General features: G+C 37.2%; 2 protein-coding genes across 2 annotated transcripts in view; both read left to right on the top strand.

The window, feature by feature from the left end:
* LOC111442720 overlaps positions 1-3,589 on the top strand; it is a 21,415-nt gene extending 17,826 nt beyond the window's left edge. The window contains exons 3-5 of the mRNA XM_023080214.1: positions 1,099-1,642; positions 2,903-3,020; positions 3,106-3,589. Coding sequence (XP_022935982.1) covers positions 1,149-1,642; positions 2,903-3,020; positions 3,106-3,330 — 837 coding nt within the window. The 5' untranslated portion in view covers positions 1,099-1,148 and the 3' untranslated portion in view covers positions 3,331-3,589. The remainder of the gene's footprint in view (positions 1-1,098; positions 1,643-2,902; positions 3,021-3,105) is intronic.
* A 953-nt stretch (positions 3,590-4,542) lies between these two features.
* Positions 4,543-9,686, top strand: LOC111442716. Its single transcript, XM_023080211.1, has 7 exons — positions 4,543-5,623; positions 6,450-6,689; positions 7,418-7,507; positions 7,881-8,030; positions 8,153-8,277; positions 9,062-9,191; positions 9,293-9,686. Exons 1-7 carry the CDS (start codon positions 5,063-5,065, stop codon positions 9,416-9,418), a joined length of 1,422 nt encoding a protein of 473 aa, XP_022935979.1. The 5' UTR covers positions 4,543-5,062; the 3' UTR covers positions 9,419-9,686.
* Positions 9,687-10,580: the final 894 nt, after the last annotated feature.

Here is a 10,580-nt window from a genome sequence, read left to right as displayed (position 1 = left end):
TTTTTTTTTTTTTTTTTTTTTAAATTCTTACCTCATGGATTAATTGTTTTTTTTATATATCAAATTAAATTAAATACATATAATACAATAAAAATATTAAAAATTGTATTTGGGAAGTGAGTGCTGCACAATCGCACTTTAAACTAAGCCAATTCGTTCTTACGTTACTGTAACGACCCAGATCCACCGCTAGCAGATATTGTCCTCTTTGAGCTTTCCCTTTCGGGCTTCCCCTCAAGGCTTTAAAACGCGTCTACTAGGGGAAGGTTTCCACAACCTTATAAATGGTGGTTTGTTCTCCTTCCCAACCAATGTGGGATATCACAGTTGCCTACAGCCAAGCGAAGTATACTCGAGCCTCTGGCTAAGTTTAAGAAGAAGGTTTTGGAAAACGAGGGCAGAGAGAGATTTTCGAAAGAGAGGTTTTGAAAGAGGTATTATATATGCAAGCAAAAGAGTAACAACAACGGCTCACAGTAAATAACTATTGGTAGGGAGAAGTTGATTAAGGAGAGTGTTTCACACATTTATAAATAAAAGAATGTTTCGTTCTCTACTCCAACAAATATGAATCTCACAATCCAACCCCTTGGAGCTCAGCATCCTCGCTGACATGCCACTCAGTGTCCGACTCAGACACCATTTGTAATAGTCGAAATCTATTACTAACAGATATTGTTCATTTTGGCTCATTACGTATGGACGTTAGCTTCACGGTTTTAAAATAGGTTTGCTAATGAGAGGTTTCACACGTTTACGATAAATGTTTTGTCCCTCTCCAACCAATTTGTATCTCAAGTATATATTTATTTTTAGTCGTCATTATTAAATTTAAGTTTTTATATTTTAAAATGAAAAATTCAAATAAAAATTTAAGAAGTTAAATTAAAATTGTAACTTATTATAATTAAATTATATGTTTAATACATTAATTTTCAATTCTGTAGAATTATATTATATCAATCTTAATAATAGATTAGTTAATTTTAAATTTTTTTATTGTGTTGAGTTATTTATTAAATATTAAATTTAAATTTGAGGGAATTATTTATTTTGTTTTTACGGCCTATAAAGGGCGCCTTCGATGCTTCATTTCAATGGCGTAAAACCCTGAACCCTTGACTTTCATAGCTTTGTTCTAGTTGTCTATGTCTCGTTTCAGAGTTCTTCACCGTCGAATTGATTCCCAACTTGGAAGCTATTTCTTCAGTTCACAGTCTACAAATTCCCTGCAATTTCACTCTCTTCCTTCTACTTCTCGAAGATCTCGAACTTTCTCGCCGAAAATCGATGGCGGGATCGGACCAGAAATTGTAGATGTGAAGAGGAATATACGTTTGGATTCTGTGGTTAACCAAGGCGCGAGATCGGGCGGAAGTAGAAATGAGGACAATGTGCTGAAAGGGAGAGTGGATTCGAAGGGGCGAGAGAAATTGACAAGGGAGGACGCTTTGGTCCGTAAAGAGCTTTCTCCGGACATGGAGATGTTTGTGAGACATTTATACAGGGAAGGATATTTTAATTATGCGAATTTTTTGCCTGATAACAAACTGGTTCTCAGTTACTTTGAATGTCGTCATGGACGGGATTTTATCAAGTCTGCGGCTGAGCGGTTTGGCAGAGACAATCAAGAAATTGCGAAGTAAGAAGAGTTTATGTTGTTAGTCTGGTGAATTTTCATCGTCAATGCGTTGATATTGATATCTCTGTTTCGGTTTTTGTGCAATTTTGTTTGAAAATTTGTGAGTAGATCATGTGTCTGATGTAGTGGATAGCTCTTGATCTCTTGCCACCAACGATTTCATCTATGAAGTATGAAATGCTAAGCAATTCAGAAATAGGTGGGAGAATAAAGCAAATCTTACGTAATTGGAGACAAAAAATTAGTATTATTTGGAAGTTCATGCTTGTAAGTCATTTAATGTCAATTTAGCAAATGGTGATGTGAAACTGCTGAAGCTAATTCCGATGAATCATGTGTATTTTTTAGCCTGTGCATTGACATGGGGAAACTATCCTTAGTTCTAGTTTTGAAATTTTTCAAAACATGCTCTTATACATCTTGTGGCAATCAAGACGAAGAAGAAATCGAGGTGATTGGTTGGTTTGAGAAGATATTGTGTTCATGTTTGCTTTTAAAATAAGAAACTGTTATTAGTTTCTGTTAGGGGTCAGATTACTCCAACTATATTTAGTATCATAAATGTAAAAATCTTAGTATGAATCATTCTCAGATGCATTATTTTTTTGGGTAAAATTCTTAGATGTTGATAGTTAAGGGTATGAAAGCTATGAAAAATAAGGACGATGGTGAGAGGTTTTCACACCCTTACAAATAAACGCGCGTCTACTAGGGAGAAGTTATCACACCCTTATAAAGAATATTTCGTTCTCCTCCCCAACTGACGTGGGATCTTATAATCAGAATTTTGTTTTCATTATTCAAATATGATAATATTGGCTGTTATTACTATTCCCAACCATTGTTTTTTGCTGGGTTTGTTGGTTTATAGAGGTTGTTTGGTTCAAATGGTTCAATTTTCAAAATTTATTGTACTCTTATGTCTCTCCAGTCGGTTCAATGTTGATGTTCATCTACCAAACTGACAATAGTTCAATTGGTTTTGGCATTAGTAATCCTCCACCAAAAAGTTATTCACCTAAGATATAACCGACCTGAACCGACCTCTAGTGCAAATTGTGCTGCTGCTGATGTCTGTGCTTGTCATTTTGTTTGCCTGCTGCTTGATAATTGCCTGAAGCCTTATGCTACTGATAATTTCAAGATTTTGAAGGAAATAATGTTTTCTATTCCATCTTTCTGGTTCTGGCAGTTGTGTTTCATTATGAAGACATACCCCTATTGTTTCACGTCTTGAACTCTGAGTCTTGGGATTTTCAGATGGTTGTCTGGCAGTGACTTGAGAAAGGTTGCTTTATTTGGATGCCCATCCACTGCTAGAAGAGATGTTTTTGCTGCTAAAAGACTGCGAAAATTCTTTAGTATCCAAGAAGACACAGTAAGCAAAAGCTCAGAAATCATTACTTCCCTTCTTCTATTACCATTTAAATCTTTGTTTTCTTCTCTCTTCAAATTATCCGCAGGTTTGTCACAATTGCACCTTGAGACAGTCATGCAAGTATGTGAATCAAGGTGTTTGGAATTGCGGCACCAAGAATTTAAATTTGGCGGTCGTTATGCAGGTTATTACTCAATATGACTTGCAAGCTATACCAAAACAACTTATAATACCTGAAGACATTAAGGCTTCTGTAAGCCGATTGCTGAAAGAGATATTGAAACTGAGCCCGACCGTGTCGAGGGACTAGTTTTCGCCGCAGCATACGTTGATCAACCCCATCCAATACTAGAAAATCTGGGTTTCTCTCTGGTGGCTGTTGAACCTTCAAGGCGTCCAGCTTGTTCATACGGCATGGTGAGTTTGTGAGCAGTAAAGTAAATACTCTGTTTCTTTGATGGACATACACGATTTAGAGTGCGTTAGCTTGCTTCATTTTGTCACATTGATATAGAACCTGAAAATTCAGTCTAATTATTATATACCTAAACAGTTCGGTTCTAAACTCTTGCTGTTTTCTCACCTTCAGTAGGGGAAGGCGCTACAATGTGGCTGCCAATGTACTACAAAAGTACTTCGTAATAGTTAAAGCTCATTGTCAAAGCTCATTGTCAGTGGATATTGTCTGTTTTGACATGTTACGTATTGCTATTAGTCGCATGGGTTAGATGTTTCTACACCCTTATAAAGAATGTGTCTTCCACACATTTCTAAAGAATGTGTCGATTTGGGATCTCGCGATCTACCCCTTCGGGGGCCAACTGATCTACTGCCCCGTGTCTGACTCTGATATCATTTATAACGTTCGAAGTCTACCACTTGCAGTACGTTATGTATTGTTGTCAGCCTTACAGTTTTTAAAACGTGTCTACTAGGAAGATGTTTTCACACCTCGTTTCCCTCTCCAACTCTTATAAGGAATGTTTTGATTTTCAAATCTTCATTCAACAGTTACTAGTGAATCATTTTCAGATCTTTTAACGGGTAGTTTTGTTGAATCGATCTTTTAACGGGTAGTTTTGTTGAATCGATCTTTTAACGGGCAGGTTTGTTGAATCTATTAGCTTTGCTCCTACGATTTGAGAAGAATAAAATTTTCTAAAAGTTTTCTCTTAATTATTAACTATTTCTAATATTTTAATGAAAAAAACACCAAAAAAATCCATTAATCACACATTAATTTTCGCACGTGTGAAACCTTGGCAAAGATATCCCATACAAGGATTACACACGAAGATTGGACCAAATTCCTCCCTTCCTCGTCTTTACCCAAAAGACAAAAAGGATAAAAAGATGGGCCCACTCTCGCCTTACAACCATTGGCTGTGACAAAGCTAGCGTCCACGACATGTGATTCTAGCGTTACTTCGCAATAAAAAAAATCCAGAAACTCTTCAGAGTTAGCCACAGATTGAATGGCCGACGTGCTGCTTTATGAATTATCATATATAAACAAACCCGCACTAATACGCCCGCGCGGAACGGCGTCGGCAAATTTGGCGTTCAGAAGAACCCTTCCCCTTTCAAATCCTCTCGTCTTCTTCATTTCTCATGTTCATCTCCTTCAATTCCCAATCCAAAAACCCTCCGTTTCTCAGTTCGAATTATCCCCTTCATGTTTGGAGCTGAAATCCGATTCTACTAGTCCCTTTGCGTCTTATTTGGTGCTTGATTTTTCTCAAAATTGAAATCCCCTTCATGTCTGCTGATTCTCCTGTGGTGGAGGTGGAATTGGATCAGTTGTGGCTTTTTTGAATCTTGTTGCTTGGAGTTCGGAGATGGAGTTTTGAGCCCGCCCTGAGTAAAGTGCTTCTTGCATGCTTCTTGTGTTGTTAATTGATTTGATTGGTTGGTTAGTTCATTTTCCCCTTATAGATTGTTGATCTTTATTGATCGCGAAGGTTCAGAGAAGTTTGTCCCTCCTTTCGTATGAAGAGGTTTGGGGTGTGAGATAACGGTAGTCGATTTTAGTTCTTTAACTGATGTCCGTAGAAAGATCTTTCGAAGCGTGGGAGGAGGTGCAAAGGCATGGTCAGGATTTGGCGGACCGTCTTGCTCAGGGTTTCACAGGACTGCTTCATTCTCACATAGCGCCGCCCTCTTTTCCCTGGCCTAATCCCCCCAAGTCCAAGCTCTTTGATCTTGAATTTCCAGGGCAAAGTTTTGGTATCAAGGATTATGGATTGACTGCCCATAATGCAGGAATTAATGGGGTCTCATCGATTTTTGATATTGGCAGTAGGATTGGACAAGCTGGCGCTGATTTTGGCGCTTGTTTGAATGGTATGGTACAACAATTTTTTAGACAGCTCCCAGTGCCATTTGGGCAAGAGGAGAATATGATAGCATCGGTTAGGATGGATCTGGATAAGAGTTGGCAGAGGGATGATGTGGGAGTCGCTGTTCAAGGGAAGCTCGGAACATTAACAGACTGCTTGCATAATTCGGAGACGGCTGACAAGGATGCTGCTTCAGATGGGGTGGTTGATGATGAAGCTTCTGGCTTTGATTTGAGGGCTATAGGACACCTGGGTAGGGCACAGGTATAGCAGTGTTCTATTTTGAGTAGCAAAAAAAAATGAGTTACTCTTCATCAGCTGAATATCTGTTTTATGTACTCATACTGTTCTAAATGTATAGCTTATAAATGGTTTATCACTAAACATACTGATCTCTTCTAATAAAATATCTGCCAAATAAAGTGATCACTGCCCTCAAGTGGCTTGCTCAGTCACAAAGTTAGTGCATCTATGATCATGTTCAACAACTCTACCTATACAGAGGCAAATACTAATTATTACTATGGGGAAGAAACCAAGAACTTAAAGAGTAACAAATATGACAATTTAGAAAGATTACAACTATATTGTCCCTAGAAGAAACTACTGTGACTGAGTGTTACTGCTTCAAACAAGGTGGGTATGTTGGAGGCATCATTTTGAAATAGTCATCTTTTGCTACCTGTTGTGTCGTGTGAGTGAAACAATCTTGGGGAAGACCACAGAAAGTTTATATATTTTTCGTCTATAGTATTTTTTTTGATCCTTGGTTCATATTCATTGACTGCTCATTTTAGTTTAGGGAACTCCTAACCCTGCTTTTTTTGAAGTTACATGGTCTTTATGTTCTACCTATTCTAGTCGATAGTCTCCGGCAAATGTTGTATTCAAATCATTTTGTCTCCTGAGCTTGGCAGTAGTATTTTCTGTCTCTTCCAAACCCTACAATTCCATGGCATTCATTCGTTGTTTTTATTTTTATTGGCATTGGGGAGTTTGATGGTGTTAACTAAATCATATTCATGTGGGTTGAGGATTTCATTTTGGAGTATCCATTTGGTCTTTAATTTTGGTTATTCTTTGGGTGTAGGGCACGGTCAATATTTCTTCAACATATGATAGTAGATCACTTGATGTGGAAAGTTCAATAGTTGCTAGAGGAGATTTATGGAGAGTAGAGGCTTCACATGGCAGAACCGCAGGTGGAAATGATAAGTCATCTTTGTTTCTGCTGCAGCTTGGGCCAGTACTCTTTGTTCGTGACTCGACACTTCTTTTGCCCGTTCATATATCAAAGCAACACTTGCTTTGGTACGGTTATGATAGGAAGGTAATACCTACTTCATTTGGCTAGTGGCATCAAAGTATATCGTGTTGGACTTTGAATATTGAAGTTATGTGAAAATTAGTGTACTGAAGTATGATTTATTTCTGTTTGTATCTTCAAGAAGAGTTTGGCTGTTGCTGCTAGGAGGTAGCAGCCTTTAGTAACCTTTCAAGAAGCATCTATTTACTTGAAGAGCAACCTTACTTGTCGGAGATCTCTTGAAGGAGTTCTCCGCATTGCTACCAGCCGCTTTTCTTTTAGAAAAATATGATTGTCATTGTTTCGTTGACTTTTTCCGTTAATTTATTTTTTTTCTAAAATGATGTCAGTTAATCTTCACTTTGAGGTAAATGGATGTCCACAATCTGGGATAGCTCTTTCCTGTCTTAAAATCATTCTTGCAGTTTTACGTTGCCTGATATGAGTGTTGAACTTGAGTATCTCCTTGCATTATATGTAGAGATCTTTTATTACAGTCTAACTAAGTCTTGCAATCCTTAGAAGGTATTATATGTTTGAACTTGACAATTGGGACCCTGAATGCGATTTATACAATACGAGACTTAGGTATACCATTCTTCCACATTCAATGTCAATTGTTTATGCTTTTAGAAGAACTTATGATTTTTACTTTTACAAGTGCCAGTGACCTAACACATATTAAACTGTCATTTTCGTATGAGCCCTACTTTGTTCGGTCTTCTAATATTATGATTTCTATGAATCATCAGAATGGAATGCACTCTCTATGTCCAGCAGTCTGGTCAAAGCATAGAAGGTGGCTGTTTATGTCAATGCTTTGTCTCAATCCCCCAGCTTGTGTAAGTTGATAAAATTGTATTGGCTGAATACTTGTCTGACATAAATGATATGATTATGTTAGTTCAGCGATAATTGGCATATTCTCCCTCCCTTGATTGGCCTCTGAGATTCAAATCTTCTGAGGTTCAAACCTTCATAAGAAAATTGAAGACATATTTTCAACAAAAAGAAATTGGCCTCGTGGTAGCTTTCATGTGGTCATTAAGTGCATTTGGTCTTATTCTTGTTCATGTGTTATCCTTAGAAGGAAGCAAATTCTGTCAGGCTAGTGGCTATTGTTTGAGCATAAAGCTTAGAACCGTTTCTCGTTTATCATAACCTTTGATCAGTCGAGTAACATACTTCTCCCCTCCCTCCCTCCCTCCCTCCCAGTCCTTTGTTGATTTACAGTTCCCCAACGGGCAGTTGACTTATGTGTCGGGTGAAGGTTTAACTACAACTGCATTTTTGCCCTTTTGTGGAGGCCTCCTTCAAGCTCAAGGTCAATATCCAGGAGAAATGAGATTCAGCTTCTCTTGCAAGGTTAGTTATGTTCTTATTTCCTTCCTTTAAAAAATGAAGAAAAACTTGTCTCTCCTTTCCAAATTCAATGTCCAAAAGAACTTATATGTCCCTCCCTTGTTTGTACTGGTTGATTTTCTTAGAATAAGTGGGGAACTCGAATAACACCAATAGTGCAAATGCCTGACAAATCATTTACCTTGGACCTTGCTCAATCATTGGCTTGGAAGAGATCAGGTCTTCTGGTGAAACCAACTATCCAATGCAGGTTAGTATACATGCTTATTCATTAAAAGTTGAGTCACCTATGTTGATCCGATTACACCATAAATGTCGATTTGGACTTTGATGTTATCTATGAGCATTGGTTGCGAGTAAGGAACATAACCCCACTCTCGGCAATTCTTTCACATGCCCAAGACTTCAAGCTCGAGTTTATTTGGTAGTAGATTGTCATTCTATGAGTATTGAGGGTTAATCTCTTGTATTAGGAAGTTATTTCAACACTTCGGGTTGGATGAGGATAGTTGGTTACTTAACTTCAAAAAAAAAAAGATGCGGAGAATTCCAACTAAAGGCAGTATGTTAGGTCCCACATCAGTTGGAGAGAGAAACGAAACATTCCTTATAAGGGTGTGGAAACCTCTCTCTAGCAATCGCATTTTAAAACCGTGAGGTTGACGGCAATATGCAACGGGCTGAAGCGGTCAATATCTTCTAGCGGTGTGTTTGGGCTGTCACACAATATATTTTAAACAAAAAAAAAAAATCAATCCTAAGAAGCTGCAGTAAAGCTCTAGGCCTCTAGTTGGGTTTCTGCAGATGAATCTTAGCTTTTCCAACAAACCACCGCATGAAAGTAATTCAGGGGAAGCATAAAAATATCCCCAGAGCAACTGTAGTGTTACAGATGCAAAGATAATTCTCCTCCAACACTCTTCTGTTTATCGCGATTTTCAGTTCGATATCCTTGCAGAGTTGATTTTCATTTTTCCACTTCTCAAGTGATAGATGGTGATTTTGTATCTAAAGATTGATTTTAAAATGATCAGTTTGAGTCGTACTTTTGGTGGAAGCAATCCTGGGTTTCGTGCTGAAATTGTTCATTCAGTGAAGAAACTTCTCAATCTCATGTGCGGCTGTTCTTTCATTGCCCACCCTTCTGCCTTCGCTTCAATTTCTGTAAGTATTGAATTCCCTCGTGTCTGTGGATCATGTTGATTTATACTTCACTCTTATCCTATCATTTCTTCTTCTATATTGATTTCCCGCTCAACATCCAGATCGGCAGGTCGAAATGGAACGGAAACGTTGGGAATTCAGGGATAGTCGTAAGAGTCGACGCTCCACTCTCGAATATCCGTCGAACTTCCTTCTCTGTTCAGATAAATACTGGGATCGAGTGTTGATCTTATAAAACATGCGTTTTTGGTAGTTGTAAGTGTGTATATATATATATATATATAGTCTCAAAACTGTTCTTAGTTACTTACCCGATGTATCAACTTTAAGGCCACCGTCTGTAAATTAAGTCACAGGTCCTTTTCTGGTTTCTTCTCCACTTCTAAACCAGCTTCTGCTTCAACTCCTTTGGAAATTGTTCAAAAAGTTGAGAGTTTGGTAGATGTCGAGCATATACAGGGTCGATACCCATGTATTTACGCTCGTCGAACTATATATACCCGTATAATGTTATTAGGTACCAATCTGTGCTGTTCGTCGCTACCTTGGGTTACCACTTGATTCGTGTCTGTGGGTCATAAAGAGAAGCAACCTTGACGTTTCATTGAGTCAACTCGAAACCCGACCTGATTAATGATTAGGAACAGGAAGCAGTAGAGGTGGCTCCCAATTTTCAACCAAACAAAAGCTTTGTCCTTTTTAGCTGACTCCCAATCGCTAGCCGCGAAAAGATGATCCAATCACTATCCGACATGTGTTGTAAGTACGAATAATAGTTATTATTCAACCAGTGAGGTCGAAAATATTAAATTTATAATTTTAAAAATTAATTTTGCGAAAATTATTTTGGAAATTAATATAATATATTTACTTGACATTGTTTAACATTAATTTCAAAACATGTGAAAATACTACAATTCAAAATAATATTTTACCTTAATTCTCAAAAATTACAATTGATTAAAAAAATAATGAGTTAATTTAATAAAATTCTATGGCACAATGTTCAAAAAAGAAAATTAAAACTTTTTTTTATAAAATTATTAAATTCCCATTGCAATTTTTCTAATGAAAAATTGAATTATTTATTATAATTATTTTTAGCTTGAGTAGTTTTGTCAATCAATGCCCTTCCTTTTCTCTTCATTCATCCATATTTAATTAGAGAGCTTATTCAAATATTAATTTATATATGAATTTACAATTTTAGCCTTTTGTAATCTGGTGATCTAAGTTATTGATATATTCAACGTGTTTTTTAGGTCTTGCAAATATCATCCATCACATGCGTCACTCGAATAGTAAAGGAGACTTCCATATCAACAAAATTTTCCTAACCCGAATCTCGAACTTCTATTTTCTCTTCGTGAAAAAAAAAAAAAAAAAAAA

This window comes from Cucurbita moschata, unplaced genomic scaffold (genome assembly GCF_002738365.1).
Source record: "Cucurbita moschata cultivar Rifu unplaced genomic scaffold, Cmos_1.0 Cmo_Scf00005, whole genome shotgun sequence".
NCBI lineage: Eukaryota > Viridiplantae > Streptophyta > Magnoliopsida > Cucurbitales > Cucurbitaceae > Cucurbita > Cucurbita moschata.
Note: the sequence above shows the minus strand (reverse complement) of the source record. Positions and strands in the feature narration are given on the sequence as shown.

Bases quoted from the DNA above. Each gene is read 5' to 3' on its own strand.
- LOC111442716 (XM_023080211.1), top strand. From the start codon at position 5,063: ATGTCCGTAGAAAGATCTTTCGAAGCGTGGGAGGAGGTGCAAAGGCAT. The intron at 5,624-6,449 runs GTATAGCAGTGT...CTTTGGGTGTAG, and splicing joins GACACCTGGGTAGGGCACAG to GGCACGGTCAATATTTCTTC. The intron at 8,031-8,152 runs GTTAGTTATGTT...TGATTTTCTTAG, and splicing joins GATTCAGCTTCTCTTGCAAG to AATAAGTGGGGAACTCGAAT.